This window comes from Ovis canadensis, chromosome 3, assembly GCF_042477335.2.
Source record: "Ovis canadensis isolate MfBH-ARS-UI-01 breed Bighorn chromosome 3, ARS-UI_OviCan_v2, whole genome shotgun sequence".
Taxonomy (NCBI): domain Eukaryota; kingdom Metazoa; phylum Chordata; class Mammalia; order Artiodactyla; family Bovidae; genus Ovis; species Ovis canadensis.
In genome coordinates this window covers 190,037,507-190,057,177 of record NC_091247.1, presented here as the reverse complement: position 1 = coordinate 190,057,177, position 19,671 = coordinate 190,037,507, and the positions used below count along the sequence as shown (strand labels likewise).

Sequence of the window (19,671 nt, the reverse complement as noted above, 5' to 3'; positions counted from 1 at the left end):
ATTATCCTGGTATCCACAACGAAGTACATATTCCAGTTCAGTTCAGTCACTCAGTCATGTCTGACTCCTTGCGACCCCATGGACTGCAGCATGCCAGGCTTCCCTGTCCATCACCAACTTCCAGAGCTTGCTCAAACTCATGTCCATCGAGTTGGTGATGCCATCCAACCATCTCATCCTCTGTCGTCCCCTTCTTCTCCCACCTTTAATCTTTCCCAGCACCACAGTCTTTCCCAAGAAGTCAGTTCTTCCCATCAAGTGGCCAAAGTATTGGAGTTTGAGCTTCAGCATCAGTCCTTCCAATGAATATTCAGGATTGATTTCCTTTAGGATTGACTGGTTGGATCTCCTTGCAGTCGTAGGGACTCTCAAGAGTCTTCTCCAACACAACAGCTCAAAAGCATCAATTCTTCAGTGCTCAGCTTTCTTATGGTCCAACTCTCACATCCTTACACGACTACTGGAAAAACCATAGCTTTGACTACATGGGCCATTGTTGGCAAAGTAATGTCTTTTGATATGCTGTCTAGGTTTATCACAGCTTTTCTTCCAAGGAGCAAGTATCTTAATTTCATGACTGCAGTCACCATCTGCAGTGATTTTGGAGCCAAAGAAAATAAAGTCTGGAGCTGTTTCCCTGTTTCCCCACTCAATTTGCCATGAAGTGATGGGACAGGATGCCATGATCTTCATTTTTTGACCTTTGAGTTTTAAGCCAGCTTTTTCACTCTCTCCTTCACTTTCATCAAGAGGCTCGTTAGTTCTTCTTAACTTTCTGCCATAAGGGTGGTATCATCTGTGTATCTGAGGTTATTGATATTTCTCCCAGGAATCTTGTTTCCAGCTTGTGCTTCATCTTGCCCGGCATTTCACATGATGTACTCTACGTATAAGTTAAATAAGCAGTTGACAACATACAGCCTTGACGTACTCCTTTCCCAACTGGGAACCAGTCCATTGTCCCATGTTGAAACCTGCACATCTGTTGCTTCTTTACCTGCATACAGGTTTCTCAGGGGGCAGGTAAGGTAGGCTGGTATTCCCATCTCTTGAAGAGTTTTCCAGTTTATTGTGATCCACACAGTCAAAGACTTTGGTGTAGTCAATAAAGCAGAAGTAGATGTTTTTCTGGAACTCTCTTGCTTTTAAGATGATCCAACAGATGTTGGCAATTTGATCTATGGTTCCCCTGTCTTTTCTAAATCCAGTTTGAACATCTGGAAGTTCTCGGTTCACGTACTGCTGAAGCCTCACTTGGAGAATTTTGAGCATTACTTTGCTAGCATGCAAAATGAGTGCAGTTGTCCAGTACTTTGAACACTCTTTGGCACTGCCTTACTTTGGGATTGGAATGAAAACTGACCTGTTCCTGTCCTGTGGCCACTGCTGTGTTTTCCAAATTTGCTGATATACTGAGTGCAGCACTTTAACAGCATCATCTTTTAGGATTTGAAATACAAACTGTCTAATGGGCCTTAAGGCAGAAAGCGAAGAGGAACTAACTAAAGAGCCTCTTGAGGAGGGTGAAGGAGGAGAGTGAAAAATCTGGCTTAAAACTCAAGATTCAAAAAACTAACTTCATGATATCCAGTCCCATCACTTCATGAAACAGATGGGGAAACAATGAAAACAGTGACAGACTATATTTTCTTGGGCTCCAAAATCACTGCAGATGGTGACTGCAGACATGAAATTAAAAGACACTTCCTCCTTGGAAGGACTTCCCAGGTGGCTCAAGTGGTAAAGAACCCGCTTGCCAATGCAGGAGACATAAAAGATGCGGGTTCAATCCCTGTATTAGGAAGATCACCTGGAGCAGGGCATGGCAACTCACTCCAGTTTTCTTGCCTGGAGAATCCCTTGGACAGAGGAGCCTGGTGGATTATGGCCCATAGGGTCACAAAGAGTCAGACATGACTGAAGCAACTTAGCACACACGCACACTCCTTGGAAGAAAAGCTATGACAAACCTAGACAGCATATTGAAAAGCAGAGACATTGCTTTGCCAACAAAGGTCCCATCTAGTCAAAGCTATGGTTTTTCCAGTAGTCATGTAAGGATGTGAGAGTTGGACCATAAAGAAAGCTGAGCACTGAAGAACTGATGCTTTTAAACTGTGTTGTCAGAGACGACTCTAGAGAGTCCCTTGGACAGCAAGGAGATCCAACCAGTCAATCCTAGAAGAAATCAGTCCTGGATATTCATTGGAAGGACTGATGCTGAAGCTGAAACTCCAATACTTTGGCCACCTGATGCAAAGAACTGAGTCAATGGAAAAGACCCTGATGCTGGGAAAGATTGAAGGCGAGAGGAGAAGGGGATGATAGAGGATGAGATGGTTGGATGGCATCACTGACTCAATGGACATGGAGTTTGAACAAGCTCCAGGAGTTAGTGATAGACAGGGAGGCCTGGCATGCTCCAGACTGTGGGGTCACAAAGAGTTGGACACAACTAAGGTACTGAACTGAACTTAATGGACCAATAAAATAATTTGTGAGAAAATTATAGCCATAGCTTTCCTGAAACACTGCAAGGAAATTTTTAGAAATGATAATCCATAAAAGGAATTACTCCATCTAAGATGTCAGGTTTTAAGTATTTAACTATCACTGACAATAAAGAAGACTAATATGCAGAGATTGATAAAAATCTAGAAACACTTTCTTTATCATTAAAGCCTTTTACTATGTCTGATTAATCTTTGTTTCCTTAATACAGCCCTGATATAGCCAATGCTCAATCATTATTAAATTTCATGTGTTGAAACAGAAACAAAAATTTCATAATTCAAATGGCAATACAGATAATCCAGTCTTCATGTCCATCTATCCTTTGTAGTTTGTAAACATTAACATCAACTTGGAGTATTTCTTAAGAGTTCCTAATTTTCACTGTATAGAAAAGTTCCCAAACTTCCACAAAAATGTGTAAGTTCTCAGCTGAAAGTCTACTTCTGAGTTCAACTCCTCTTGAAATAGATCAACTCCTATTACCTAAATCTTCCGATATAAAAACTTAAAACAAAGATGTGTAGGCTTCAAGAAATAGAGGGTAAGAAACTGATATGAGGTCAGAAAGTTAACTGAAGAACATGATCTAATACTGTTGACTGCTGTACAAGTTATCAATCAACATACTTGAAAGGGCTGAGTCCAGCATCAAGGAGGGGTATTCTTTTTTTTGTTTGTTTGTTTGGGAGGGGAATTCTGGCAGTAGCGACCCTAGTACATTTGCTTCTAAAACTGACAGTATTGCATTAGATTCCCAGAGCTGCCATTTCATCCTTAAAAATAGGTAATGTATTAATTAATATTTTATAATCTACTTTTAAATGATAGAAGTGACTTTAACTACTTTCAGTAGTAATCATCCTTTTATTTTAAAAATGTTAAGTTTATTACCTGTTGAATTCCCACTGCATAAGTTTTCAAAAAGAATTCAGAAAATTCAAAGTATTCTTTTGTGACATTTCCTGGGCTTCCATATCTTGAAACACAAAGAGAAAATGTTTAAATACTCAGAATTTTGTAAACAAAACATGCTCATTAGTTTAAATACTTTTTGATAGATACATTCTATAGGGGCAGAAAACTAACACTTTCCCTTTTATTTAAAAGCCCTGAAATCAAATTATGACAAGCAGCACTTAGACTCCAGGCCATACTTAAAATTTCAGACAGAAATATCATCTCTCCATCCTTTTTTACAGAGACTAGAAAGCGAAGACCGTTCACCTCATTACGATCTCAAAGCCTATGATCACAGTGAAGCCTGCTTTAAAACAAGCACAGGGTAACTTTCTGCCCTCTAAAGAAAAATAATCAAATACCATACAGCATCAAGGGGACCTATTCAATTTTATTATATCCAATACTGAGATGCTAACCGCAGATGGTAAATCTAATAACCAGAATTACCGTTCAAAGAGTCGAGCTACAATGTGTAGTGCCCACTTCTTACATTTCCACCAGACTAGTTCTGGTCTATCATCCTCATCAATCTGCAGAGTCTCCTAGGAGGACAAAACACCCAGATAAAACTCCTACAATGAAAGGGTTTATGTGACTAACAAAGGCAGAATAAATGTTGATATAAATTAAGCAATATTAAATATGAATTAAGATTGCCATACAAATGCAAGTTCTTACTTTACAGATTGCTAGGTAGGAATTAAACAAACAAAACTTCAACTAACTAGTGCTACTGTTCACATTTATCTCCTATCTTAAGGCCCAAATAAGTAGAAAACAAAATACAAAACATCACATCCCTCAAGGAAACTCTCTGGGATACCAAAAAGTTCTATATCTTGATCTCGGAGATAGTAACACAAGTGTCAGTCTGTCAAAATTCACTGAACTGTTCATTAATTTCTGTGCATTAATGTGTATAAACTAAACCTCAACATAATTTGTCCCAAGATATAGACAAAGGAAGGAATATTGAGACATCTGGAGATAAACTCAAAATTTAAAATATTTTATAATTTTTATAATTTTATATTTTAATATATTTTTATTTTAATATAATGTTTTATATATTTAATATAATTATATATATAATTTTTAAATTTTAATATATTTTAAGTTAATCTGATTAGTTTTCTGAGTTAATCTGATAGATGAAATATAGTATCACATTTATTGCAGATAAAAATGAGACACCATCTTTCACCTATCAAACTGGCAAACTTAGAATTTAACAAAACAGCATCAGTCACTGTTTATTAAAGTATAAGCCAATATACTGTTTCTAGAAAGCTGTTTTCAAGATCTGTCAAAATAGAAAATTATAGCCATTACTTTCTACTAACTTTTAATAAACTATAATCTATAAAAATACTGAATCACTATGCCAAACACCTGAAACCAATATAAGATTGTGAATCAACTCTACTTCAATTAATTAATTTACTAATTAGCTAAAGATCTGTCAAAGCCTTAACACAGCAAGGAGGTTACCCAGACAAAATAATCATATATGTGCATAGAAATCTAACTACATCCTTATAGTTAAACCTATAACAAGCTAAATATCTAGCTAATGAAGCATTAAGCAAAAATGTACCATACAAAAAAATTCAAAATCGTCCAAAATATTTCTAAGAAATTTTAAGTGAAAATTAATATCAAAACAGTACCCACTCCAGTATTCTTGCCTGGGAAATGCCATGGACAGAGAAGCCTGGTGGACTACAGTCCATGGGTCACGAGAGGCAGACATGACTGAGCACGCACGCATGCACACAACTGTCTACATATCTATATACACCGTTTTCACACACATCATAAAATATAACTGTTCTTCCTGACAGATTTCGTTAATGCTTCTTTTTCTGTATACCCTTTTTAATCACTTTTTAATAGGATTTTGTCAGTAGAGCCTTTTTAATCACTTCTTCCTTAAAGATTTTATAGTATTTTCTGTAGGAAAAAATATGTTGTATATGAATGCAGAGAAAAAAAGAGAATGATTATCAAGTTTTAAAAATGGCTATCTATTTTTAGTAGGATTAAACAGTGATTTTATTAATTTTGTTTATCTGAATTTTCTGTAGCTGAGTATGTATCATAAATTATTTTTATTACAGTAATTTTTTTTCCCTAAATAGCAGTCTGGGATAATAATCAGTCTACCACAAATAACCCAAATCCAACTTTTCCCAATTCTTCTTAGAAACAGAAGCCCTTTCTTACAGGAGGAACAGTCCTGTCAATAATAGTTCGGAAGATCTCCATCCACGCTGTCATGGTTTGGTTATTCACCAGTTGAAGAGGCAATGCATACTGAAAACAAAGGACAACAATATCAGACAATAATTCCTCCCCTCTAAAAAATCTGCAACTCATCTATATAGAAAGGCTGAAATACATGGAACGTCTAACACTTGACCATGAAAATAGTAATTTCAGATGATTCAACTTAAAATTTAACTTAAAACAGCTCTATAAGCATATGTGTGTAAGTTAAATTTTTTTAATCTAGAAAATATACATGCTATAAATTATTTCTCTGAGCTCCTCCTTTTTTTCAGCCATGCTGTGCATCATCCCGGATTTTAGTTCCCCAACTAGGGATCAAACCCATGCCCCCTGCATTGGGAGCACAAAGTGTTAACCACTGGACCTCCAACGAAGTCCTTAGTACATTTTTAAGTAAAAAATAATAAAAATAATACAGAAAGAGGTCATTTATTCAGCATGAGACTCTAGATAAGTGATTTTTTACCATTTACCACTTTGGGTGTCAAACTTTATCTTTCCAGCTTTATTGAGATAGAATCGATATATAACACTATGTAAGTTTAAGGTACACAACATGATCATTTGATACACATATATATTGTTAAATTACTTTTACAACAATGTTAGTCAATACTTCCATTACCTCATATAATTATCTTTTTATTTTTGAAATGTAGTTCTTTTAAAATATTACATTATTTTCAGATATACAAGTGACTTCACTAGTTTTATAGACTTATATTCCATTTAAAGTTATTACAAAATAATGGCTGTATTTCACTGTACAATACATCATTGTTACTCATTTATTTTATACATAGTAGTTAATATCTCTTAATCCCAATGCATCTTGACCCTCCCCACTTCCCTCTCCTGTTAATCACTAGTTTATTCTCTGTATCTATGTATCTGTTTCTGTTTTGTTACAAACACTTGTTTATTTTTTAGATTCCACATATAAGTGATAACAGTATTTGTGTTTCTTTGCCTGACATTTCGCTAAGTGTAAAACACTCTAGGTCCATCCACATTGCTGCAAATGGCAGAATTTCATTCTTTTTATGGCTGAGTAATATTCCATTGTATGTATATGCATGTACATAAACATACAATATCTTCATTCATTAATCTATTGATGGACACTTAAGTTGCTTCCATAATACGGCTGTTGTGAATAATACTGTTACGAACACTGGGGTGTATATATCTTTTGAATTAGTGTTTTCATTTTTTCCAGATATATACCTAGCAGTAGAATTGCTGACCATATGGTAGTCCTATTTTTTGTTCTTTGAGGAAATGCCATATAGTTTTTTATAATGGCTGTACCAATTTACATTCCCACTAACAGTGTATGAAGATTCCCCTTTCTCCACATCCTTGTCAACATTTGTTATTTGAAGATTTTTTCATGATAGGTATTCTGAAATGAGGTGGTATCTCATTATGGCTTTGATTTACATTTCTCTGGTGATAAGCAATGTTTAGCATCTTTTCAAGTGCTTGTTGACTATCTATATTTCTTGTTTGGATAAATGTCTATTCAAGTCTTCTGCCCATTTTTTAATTGGGTTTTTGTTGTTGTTGTTATTGATCTATATGAGCTGTTAATATATTTTGGATATTAACCCCTTATTGCTAATATCATTTGCAAATATCTTCTCCCATTTAGCAGGCTGTCTTTTTGTTTTGTCAATGGTTTCCTCTGCTGTGCAAAAGCTTTTAAGCTTAATTAGGTCCCATTTGTTTTTATTTCCTTGTCTTAGGAAACAAATCCAAAAAAATATTGCTATGATTCATGTCAAAATGTGCTACCTGTTTTCTCTTTTAGTTTTATGGTTTCCAGGTCTCACATTTAGGTTTTTAATCTGTTTTGATTTCATTTTTGTATATGATATGAGGAAATGTCCTCATTCATTTACATATGACTGTCCAGTTTCCCCAGTACCACTTACTGAAGGGACTGTCTTTTCTCCACTATATATTCTTGCTTCCTTTGTTGTGGATTAACTGACTATATGTGCATGGGTTTACTTCTGAGTTCTCTGCTCTGTTCCACTGATCTATAAGCTTGTTTTTGTGCCAGTATGATACTGTTTTGATTACTGTGTATTTGCAGTGTAGTCTGAAGTCAGGGAGTGTGGTATCTCCAAGTTTGTTCTTTTTTCTCAAGGTTGCTTTGGCAATTCAGGGTTTTTGGTAAATTATCTGTTCTACTTCTGTGAAAAATGTCATCAATATTTTGATAGAGATTTCAGTAAATCTATAGACTGCTTTGGATAGTATGGACATTTTAACAGTATTACTTATTCCAATCCAAGAACACAAAATATCTTTCCATTTCTTTGTACTGTTTTCAAACTCCTTCATCTTAGCTTTCAGAATATAGGTCTTTTACATCCTTGGATAAGTTTATTCCAAGGCATTTTATTATTTCTGATGCAGTTGTAAATAGGGATGTTTCCTTAATTTCTCCTCCCATAATTATCTTTTTGTGATGCAAACTCATTTTAATGACTTTAATGAAAATCTTTCCTTCAAGAAACACTTTTTTCAACTAATTCTGTCTACACTGTGGTATGATATCACAGTCCACTACACTATATTAGTGTACAACTCCCCTCCCTACTACACCTTGAGCTACAGATGAGGCTTAGCATCTCTGCATCCATGCATTCCAAAACCTGCTACATGCTAAGGATATAATAAGTAAAGCTTCATTCTAATTGAGGGGGGAGAAACATTTAAATAAAAAATTACAATATGGTGTGATAAACAGAACAGATAAAAGCATTACAATATTAATAAGAGCACCCATGAGGACCATGTAACGCAGCCTGCTAACAGAAGAGACAACTTCTCTGGAAGAAGTGATATGCAAGCCGAGACACAAAGAATGAGCACAAATGGACCAGGGCAGAAAGGAGAAGGAGGGTGCTCCAGGCTGCACAGTGCCTTTAGAGGCTCAGCAGTGACAAGAGGACATGACCTGCTCATGAAGCTAAAAGAAGTTCCATATGGCTGGAGTGTAAAGAACAAAGCTAAAGCTAAATATAGCATAAGATGAGGTGAGAGATGAAAGGTTTTATAGGCCAGGTGAAGAAATTAACACTTTATTCTAAATGCAGTGGGCAGTCAGTTGGTTTTAAGATGGAGCAAAGAGGAAGAGCAGGCTCAGGGTTAATGAGTTCACTTCTGGACAAATGAGTTCTGAAATATGTATGAAATATTCAAGAGCCCTGTACACAATCAATATTTAATAAATGCTTACACAAAATCAATTTCATTATATCATACTTTTTATAACAAAAATTTTTCTGCCTTTTCCTTTATAGACAATCATTCTTTACTTACATAACTTACATTACTTACTGGAACTATGCCACTTAAAGCCTTCTAAATTTTTGCTTCCAGGATTCCTCACTGAAGAATATTACTATATCAGCACACAATAATTACTGAAATGGTTTAAAATGATGAGGGTTTTTTTCCCAGATTTTTTAGGTTTTTAGCACATACATGTTAAGAAAAAAAAAATTAGATTTTTCTCTCTTAGCAAACTAAGTAGAAGTAGAGACTTTAAAAAAACTATTTCATCATCCTCTGTCTTACTTACAGTTCCTGGCTATGCCTCTCCCAGTGGGAAAGGGAAGTCTGGCTCTGAATAAATGGGATATTACTATGTCTAATGGTAAGACATCTCACTGAATAAAAAGTGTTTGCCCCAAAGTGATGCTCCTGAGAAAGATTTCTGAACAGAAAAACAAAACCAAAAGCATCATACATCTTCCTAGTTTATTACTTTTTAAAAAAGGAAAAAAAGGTGAAGGGATATGTTTTCTTAGCATTCTAGTTTCTTCTCTTTTCTCAGAGGTGCCTCCTTTCCCCTTCCCACTCCCCTCAAAAAGGCAAAGTTGAAAAAAACACAAACATCCTCCCTGGACTGTCTCTATTAAAAGTTTAAAAGGTGAGGCTAAAAATATAAATCCTTATTAAAGTGAAATACTCTAGAACAATATAAAAGTACTTCAGTCAGATAGAAGCCAAGAACAAAACCAAACTATCCTGACTCTCTAGCTTGATAAAACTACCCTCTTGCCATGACTAAGTTAAAAGAAAAGCATGAAATAAAGCTTTAATCCACTCATCACTCAAATAGTTTAAACTGACAGCAATTATTCTTTCTCCACCCAGATCTAAATATCTTACCCAAGCCTTTCAAGGATTAAATTTTAAATATTTTTATATTTAAAACATTCCATATTAATGTTCATTATAGCTTTCAATTAAGAAAAAGGAAATTTTTAAATGAAGGTAAATGAGTCACTCAATCTCATTTGTTAGCTTTAAATTGGGTCAAATGCAAACAAACTACCATCAATATGATTTCTCAATAAAAAAAGAACTCTTCCTTTCTCTTCTTCTATAATTAAAACTAATCTACAGGCAGAATGCTATGGACAGATTAGTCAAATCATCAGGTTTTAGGACAGTTAACTGCCTTGTTTCTTCCATACTCAGACTTCAGACACTGGGGTGAAAGACATATGGCCACTGAATCTCAGCTCTGCCACTCAGATAACCTTGGACAATTAAGTTGACCTCTCTAAGTCTGTTCTCTCATAAGGATTTTTTTTTTAAGAAATACATGTGAGAATATATACTTTGTAATTTTCACCAATAAACAATAACTGACACTTACTGAGCACTTTCGATGTGCCAGGCAGAAATACATGGCATCAAATTTGTCTTCTGCTATAGAAACTTACCTGTACAAGTGCATAAAAGATTTTCAGAATCTGTTTCTGTATTAATACAGAATAATGTGAGGAATCAGGAAGGAGCTGCATGATTTGTTGCTGAATACGAGGCAGAAATATTTGCATTGCTGCTATAAGAGGTTCTCTTTCCTCTGCTTTCTTATATCTACATGAGCAAAGACAAAACAAGAGAACAATAATTTCTCCCCCCACAAAAGAGCTATAAGCAATGAATGAAAAACAGTATTTCTAAACTATATAAAACTAAAACAATAACTTTCCAAACACTGTATTACATTTCACTTTGGATTGTTAGAATAAACCTGAGACAGACTTTAAAAGAGCACATCTCTGTTTCAGGCAGAAAACCTAAAATCTTTTTAGAAAGAGTTGGACTAATTCAAAATAATCAAAAACAGCTTTGCAACTTTTCTAAATCAATTTTTCTAGTACTTAGATTAATTTTCATCATGCCACAATTCTTGCCACAAAATACAGGCTGATATGCAAGCTTAAATAGATATTCCTATTATATAACAAATAATGGTGGAAAAAACAGTTGTCTCTACCGTATATTGAGAAGTTAAAATAGTTTACCAATGTATGTGCTCTTAGATCACTTTAATAGGTATAAGTCTAAAATATCCTCTAAAAATCACTTTAAAAGAAGGACTACCAAACTCTGTGTGCAGGAGCAGCAGTTTGAAACTAGAAAGCAATGCTATTGAACGTGACACTACTCCCAAACTTCCCAAGCAATTCTTATAGAAACAAAACTCAGCAAAGAAACGTGAACATTTTCTACCTTGCATCCAAAAAGGTAAATGTTTGGTCTACTTAATAATGTGCTCACTTGAAGACAAATGTTAAGGTACCTCTCCATCAAAATTTCCAAGGAAAGCTGTTAAATAAATGGTCCTCTGAAACTAACAAATAAGTTTGAGAAGCACTGCCTGAAAGATTAACACATTAGCAGATTAAAGATTCTTTGAAAAACTGTAGTAAATTACCACATTTGTGTTTAATCCAACATTTCCCACACTAACCTGATTCTGCACAACACCCACAGCAGACCCCTCTATGCAATGTAATTCTTTCTAAGTAACACAAGGCTGGTATCTTCAGCCAATAGAAATCAACTTACTCATATGTCTTCACCAGTTGATACAGACATAACAAACTGCCAAGCCAGCTTCCACTGCTCTGTGATTGCAAGTAATAGTCTATCTTGTCGACTACCGCTGGCCAGTGACCAGGGAAATCGTATTTAATGATGGCACGGAGACACATTGTTAACTGGACTCTATAAGGTGGGGGGAAAAAAGTCCACAATCTAAGTAGTTATAAATATCAGGCTTCAAAGACCTCTAGTACTGTACACAAAAGCACTTTGATTCCTATTTATCTACATTATACAGTTATTTATTTAGGGTGATAAGAAAAAGAGTGGTCCTATTAAAAAAAACACCTCCTCAGTAACTCAAACTTAATGAAAATAAACAGAATGAGTGATTGCCTAAAATGTATCAAATCTTTCAAATGGTCTTATCCTAAAGATAAGCTTTGTAAAAAAAAATTAATAAATTCATAAAAAAGTCTCCAGAAAACAAAAGACAATGAATCAACCCCAGCTCTTATCAAATTTCCCATCTTGTCATATTTTGTATTTTGGTTATCATATCCTACAGGGAAACAAAACAAAAAGTATTTCATTATTTCAACTAGACAAACTTAACCTAAAAATGGTCACAGTAAGTAAAATGGAAGCCTACATAACAGTGGCAAGCATCTCCGTGAGCCAAAGTCTGGAATCAGTCATCAGCAATTCCAGCCATGCAGTATTTTGCACCTATCAAAGCTTTTCCTTAGATCCTAAATTTTATACAAAGTACCAAGTACTAGCTGGAAATTCCTGAAGGGGAATGTTAAGCGCTATTTCCAAAGAAACATAGGAAAAAATCAACAGGCAAGACATTAAACAGAAAAAAAAAAAAAAAAGAAATATCTTCAATAAAACCATGAAGTTAAGTGATAAAAGATGTGATCTCATAACACTTAGGTCAGTAATCATTTCCTCAACTGGATCCCAGTCACAACTGAAAAGAAAGTGAGGGAAAAAAATTTCTCTCCTACAAACTCTCAGTGTGTCCTTACATGGTCACTTGCAAATGGTCAGAAAGTGAATCAAGCTAAATTAGGATTCCACTATGCCAAGAAAAAGATACGTATTCAGTTCAACAGCCAATAACTTGAATTCACTGAAATGAAACAAACAAAATAATGCCTTTTCCTTGTGTCTCCAAATCTATCTGCAAAATATCCTTTGCAGTACTTTTAAATAAACTTTGAGAATATTTATTTAAGAGTGGTTACAGTTAAGCCTTCAGGACATAAAAGAAGCAAAGCCACAAAGAACTGTCTCATAATAAAGATAAAGATAACCTCCTATGCCACCAGCAGCTGTTCCTAAACAACCAACAGATCGTATCTGTATTCAATAAAAATGAAAAGTTTCATTTTTTTTATTTCATCTTCAGGTTGACCGTCTTAATCCTTTCTCATTCCAAGCCAAGCAAAGGATGTCTATGAACAGCCACCCTTTCATATATTACTGTGTAGAAGCATTGCTTGCAAGATTCAGAGAGATTTAAAATGTTAAGATTTTGCCAAGAAATGGACACATGATGGTACCACAGGGAAGCCAGTGCCAGACGGGCATGTGGGCAACTAACAAGAATAAAGACTATTTTCTTTCATCAGTACAACTCCTTTCTCCTCTTAATGAAACAACTGCACAAAGAGGAGTTCAATGCTTGTCACACTCAGGAATAAAGTTATATCTAATCTCTTGAAGTTAATTTCATTTCCCTACCTCGGATTCATCTGTTTCCCTCCTGCCTTTTCTAAAGAAACCTAATCACTCTCTCACGTTGAAAAGAATTTGTTTTTCCTATTTTAAGACTGCATAATTTTTTTGACTCTATAGTTGTGCTATCCAATAAGGGCAGCCACCAGTTATATAATTAAATTAAAAATTCAGTTCCTCAGGTACACTAGCCATATTTCAAGTACTCCACTGGCTTCTATGCCACATGACTAAGGATCAGACAGTATGGATACAGAAGATTTCCATCACCGTAGAAAGTCGACTGGACTCTACAGCAGCTAATCTAAATTTAAAAAACCAGAGATACTTCTAGTTTATACTTTCTCCATTCTATCTTCTTCAAAGGAACAGATGCTCAGCTCACAAAAATGAATAAAAAGATAGGTAGAGTATTACAAAAGTGGTAAGTTAAAACCCCCAGAAGTCAATTTCCCTGTATCAGGGAAAAGAAGAGCAAATAGTGAAAAGACAAAGGCTTTAACTGAGAATATAGGTTATCTACATACAGGGATCTACACAACAATTGTAGTTACATGTTTGCTTTAACTTTTTTTGTGGCTACTGATAGCAACTAAATCCTTTCCAAAATATTCTGAGGCAGGGACTTTCTGGTGGTCCAGGGGTTAAGATTCCTCCTTTCCCACTGCAGGGGGCATGGGTTTGATCCTTGGTTGGGGAACTAAGATCCCACATGCCACATGATGCAGCCAAAAAAATAACTCTCTCTATATATATATATATATATAAAAGCAAAGAATTACAAACGCAAAAACAAATAATTAAAACTGTATTGAGTGACCATCTTCATTACTTTGTATCTCTTTTAAAAAACAAACTTGAGGCTGATGATTAAACTAATTTCCCCCATCCATATAGTCTGTGTTTCCCACAAAGCACACAGATATAGTATAATGTACCTCACTAAATCTGGAGACCGAATTATTCCTTCCACAATATTATCACGTATTTGCTGGCGATCGTTTTCATGAATATTGAATGGAAATATTGCTTCTCCGGGCGGAGGTTCTCGGTCTGGCCAGTACTGTGTCACCATGTTCTTCAAGTAAATGGCAGCTAAATTAGAGGAAAAATAAAAGCTAATGTAGCAGTAGTGAAAAGATAGCTTTCATTTAGCCTTGCACAGCATGAAAGGCTAAACCCTTCAATGCTAAATATGACACCCAGCAAAAATGGAAAATCTTATAAATAGCCAAATGGAGAAGGGAAAATGAATAAAAATTTAAAGTTTCTCTTTAGCTAGTAAAGTAAATCTAAGCAGAAAACATCTCATTAAATAAAGCTCCAGAGTTTACATGACAGAAAAATGACCTAGGAACTCAAGTATGTACCTATATACTAAATACAAAATGGTCTAAATGCAACTCTACTAAAAAATTTTCAGATCATGAGCGTCATACTGTTCATAATGTCCAATACTGAACTGACAACAGGTGAAATTCTACAGCCCTTCACATAGATTGCCTTTTCTGTCTTTCTTTCACTGAGTATTATTATCCCACACTACCATTTTGAAATTTGTATGCTTTTTATAGTATTGGTAATTATTATCTAACCCTTTGGAAATATTTGCCACTTGCAAATATAACAATAAAGAAAAGAACATTAGCTTTCAAATATTTTTGGAAAATCTCGGGAAATCTCTTATCTGTTTATTTCTATCAAAGTATAATCATCAATGATTTGGTTCCTATTTTTTTTAATTACCTTCAACATTTAACAGGGAGAAGGCAATGGCACCCTACTCCAGTACTCTTGCCTGGAGAATCCCAGGGACGGGGGAGCCTGGTAGGCTGCCGTCTATGGGGTCACACAGAGTCAGACACGACTGAAGCAACAGCAGCAGCAGCAGTTACATTTAACAAAAGACTTCTGAAAGAAGCTAATATACTGCTACAGAGTTCTGACAGGAATGCAAAGCTTTCTCACTAACCCAGCTGAGCACTGGGAATACATATGTTTTTATAATGTCATATTCTTACCTATACATAAAATATAAAAATAAAAAGAGATGACCTGCAAAGCATTATAACTGTCTTCCCTTAAGTTTCTCCTCTCCCTTCTTCCCCATTCCTCCCTTCATCTCAATTTTAACATAAGCTAAACTGGCTCATAAAAGCATTATACCACAAAGACTAAACCAAAACATGTTCTACACTGGCTGTAATACAACAGAAATCCAGTGAAATTATGAACCTGATATCCTATAAGCTCCTCTTTCATTAGTTTTGATTCAACAAAGGTCTGAAAAACACAATTTCACCTAAGACTTTCATTTTTTAGAACAAAAACAAAAATTATTTGAGACATTGAAAGAAAGAGGGAAAGGGAGAAAGTGGGGGGCAGGTGAGGGGGTGGGAAGGGAAAGAAAAGGGAAGGGAGGGAGGCAGGAGAGAGAGAAAGAGAAATGTGTCTATGTGTGAGAGTTTGGGTTTTTGTCTTTTTTTAAGTCAGACCACACAAGCTCTGGACTAAGTACCATCATTTACTCCAGTATACTTATTTTATTATGTAACCATCATTGGCAATAAAAATACACAAACTGTTGGAAAAAATGAATAAATGATCTATGGTCCAACCTGTCAGCACTTCAGACTGATTTCATGAGATTAATCTTTGCAAAAAGAAAAATCACAATGCCATTTTAATCCCTACAGAACTAGTCTTGAAAATAAAAAGCAACTTTCAGACAGCAAAGATACAGACATGGTAAAATCATGGACCTATTCATAATTTATTCATTAAATGCTATTAATTTTATAACTAAAACTATTTTTATTCTGGGACACAAGAAATGGACTGTATAAAAGACACTGACAAACTGTATAGGTTGCAAGAAACATGCAGTTAAAATAAAACTGAACTTAATGTAATAATTTGAAAACAGAATATTAATTATGCTTATAATCATGGATTACTAAAGATAATAAAGGGAAAATACCAAAAATAACTGAAACTCTACCAATAATCTAAAAATATCCCTTTAATCATTTAATTCAAATGTCTATCTAACCATATGCCAGAGCTAAGTAAAAACAAATATCTTAATTCATTCATAAAGAAATTAAGTATTAAAATTTGTTTTTCTGCAAAAATAACTTCAGCATCTTAAGTTTGAAATTAACTTTAAACCATACACGCATTTCTCCCCTTTTGAAACACAATGAATCATCACGTACGCTCTATGTTCTGGACCCAGAGCCACCACCACCACACAGATCAACTGGGTTCTATAATACCAAAGTGAAAAGGATGCAATCAAACTTAGTGAAGCGGAATGCTATGCTTTTTGAGTCGATATTTCTAAGTTTTCCTATTTTTCATAGTAATTTGGGAGTCCTTCTCCCCTTCTCTCTCTTGTTATTAATCTGTTAAAGGCTAAGAAATAAGATAATGAAGTGTGTAAATTATATCTAAAACAAGATTAAACAGATTCTGAGTAAGAGCCATAGAGTTTCATACAAATAAGACACATGAATTTTAACAAAAGAGAATCTTGAAGTGCTTCTGGACTAATCAAGCAACTTCCTGTTAATTTCTAGATTCTGTAATCTGAAACACTGAAGTTACCACCTTGATAATGCTACTAAGCTTGCCAATCAAAAGGGAAACAGTGGAGCAAACATCCAAATTTATCTTGTTTAGCTTGCCAATATCAAAATATTACATTTATTTCCTATTTCTCACCAGTAAAGTAATAAAGGACCCTCACTAACAAGCTTTATTGATAATAGCAAGACTATTAATTGCCCACAAGCAAAAAAAAAAACAAAAACTGAATATTTCACAGAACCATGTCTTTCCACTTAATATTATAGCATAACTTTTACGAACAAGCTGATTTTTAAAAATCAAAGATCACAACATTCTGTTTTAAATGTCATGCTAAAATGACAAATTGTCTGAGGGTCACCATGATTCTTGGGGTACCTTTGTATTCTAATAATAGGTTAAACAGAAGAGAAAATTTATAAATGGCACTTAAATTTAGGATAGTTATAATGCAGACTTCTACACAATATATACACAGGCTGTATAATAAAATGGATGCTGTAAAGTAAAAAGTTGTCCTAATGAATTAGGACATGATCAACAACCAAGAGAAACTCTGTCCTGTGGCTAACAGATTTAAAATCTACATAAATTATAAATAAAAATTGCTTTCAAATGCTAATTACATTTTACATTAAAACTTAATTACCTAAGTTATTAAGATTCAAAGTTGTATAGAACTGGTGAGGATATGGGAAAGCCAGCATTCTAATGCACCGTTGATAGAAAAAGTAAGCAAATGCAACTTGGTGATAAGATTCAAAATTGTAAAAGTTAATATTGTTAAAATCATTAACCTAGCATTTCCATTTGTTTCATCCTGTGAAACTATCTCCACTAGTGTCCAGAGATATGTGTTCAAAGATGTTCATTTTAGTGTTGCCTCTAATAAAAACAATAAAAAGGGGCAATAAGGGACATGCCCACCAGTATCAGATGGCTTAAATACACTATGGTAGTTCTAATTCAAAGAAATACAGAAAGAGAGGATGGGACAAACTGAGAGTAGCACTGAAATATATACATTACCATGTATAAAGCAGATAGCTAGTGGGAAGCTGCCGTATAACACAGGAAGCTCAGCCCAGCGCTCTGTAGAAGGGTGCACCGTAGAAGGGTCGGATGGTAAAGGGGTGGGAAGGAGGTTCAAGAGAATATATGTATACTTACAGCTGACTCGTGTTATTGTACAACAGAAACCAACACAACACTGTAAAGCAATTATCCTCCAAACAAAAATAAACGTTTTTTAAAAAAGAATATATAGAGGAATGGGAGTATGGAAATCTCAGAAATATACTCTTTTAAAAAGAAAGAAATACTAAATAATTGTACAAAGAATGAAGTATATGTATGTGCACTGATATGGAATGATCTCCCAAGGGTATATGGTTAAGTGAAAAAAAAAAAAGGAAATTACAAAATAGCATGTGTAGTACAAACAGATTTTTATTACTTTTTAAAATCAGCATATCTACAGAAAAATAAAAAGAATTAGAGAACCATGCACCAAAGTTGATAGTAGCTATCTCTCGGGATAGGTTCAAGAGCAATCTAATAATATAAATTTTGTTTTTTTGAAACAGTTGTATGTCATATAAATAAGACATTAATTTAATAAACTGCTTTAAGATCCTTAAAAATACTATTTCTATTGCAAAGCTTTATAGCAAATTCACAATGGCCCTATAAACACTTAGGTTATTAAAGTAAGTTCCATTTAGCAAAATGTGGTTTCAAAACAGCCCTATTTTATAAAACAAACATTAAACTGAGAATTGTGATTTCAAAAAACTTACACTGAAGTCTCATAAACCTTATTAAAGTAAAAATAATTCCAGCATGAATGTTTTTCCATAGTTCCTTCATAAGAAACTTATCTTTTCCATAAGATAATTTAACCACAAAGGGACTGTTTAGGAAATCATACATATTTTTCCAAAATTTAATGATTCCCTACTTTATTCTGTTATGTTCAAGTAAAACTACTTTTATCAGCATGTAGCGTATAATTCCATTTCTATAAAATTGTTCATCTATCCTTCTATCTGAACACACGCACAGAGTAATGGACACCTAATGTTAATGATGGGTCATTTCTGAGTAATGAATGTAGGTTAATTTTTTTACTTTTTTCTGTGTATTTTTCTATATTGCCAAATTTATTTATGAGTGCATGTCACATAATTTTTAAAAAGTCTCTTCAATCATATAAATTAGCTACTGTCATTTTATCCCCGTCACTTGAAATTATTTTCTTTCCAGGATTCTTCATGCTCCATTTTTAACCTTCTGGTTTCTGATGACCAGTTCATTTAAAAAAGGAAGAAGAACAATAAAAAAAATCAAGGAACTACCCTAAGATCCACAGACCCAAAGGCAAGGTTCACATTTATAACAAAAGTTCTGCTTCCCATCATGTGGTTAGGAACACCTGTGCAAACCTTCCCCCTCCACGATCTGACACATGGAATGGAGCCAAATTCATATACACAAATTCATGATGTTAATCTACGGGTCTAAACGCAAAGCCACCAGGAATCATTAAAAATTAGGGAGATAAAGCTATTAAAACTGAATAAGCTACGAGGAAAAATGCCAAAGTTATAGAGAAAAGGAACTGTATTAATAGCTAGAAGGGAGAAGAGGACAGAAAAAGCTATGAGAGATTTAAGAGCTCCATATGAACCTCTTAATTTCCAGGGA

At 34.5% G+C, this 19,671-nt stretch overlaps 1 protein-coding gene across 1 annotated transcript in view; it reads right to left on the bottom strand.

The window, feature by feature from the left end:
* The window catches only part of IPO8 (importin 8), a 68,339-nt gene that overhangs the window by 44,070 nt on the left and 4,598 nt on the right, over positions 1-19,671 (bottom strand). The window contains exons 3-8 of the mRNA XM_069585445.1: positions 14,313-14,469; positions 11,653-11,811; positions 10,518-10,674; positions 5,701-5,790; positions 3,922-4,016; positions 3,406-3,490 (exon numbers count right to left, since the gene is read on the bottom strand). Coding sequence (XP_069441546.1) covers positions 3,406-3,490; positions 3,922-4,016; positions 5,701-5,790; positions 10,518-10,674; positions 11,653-11,811; positions 14,313-14,469 — 743 coding nt within the window. The remainder of the gene's footprint in view (positions 1-3,405; positions 3,491-3,921; positions 4,017-5,700; positions 5,791-10,517; positions 10,675-11,652; positions 11,812-14,312; positions 14,470-19,671) is intronic.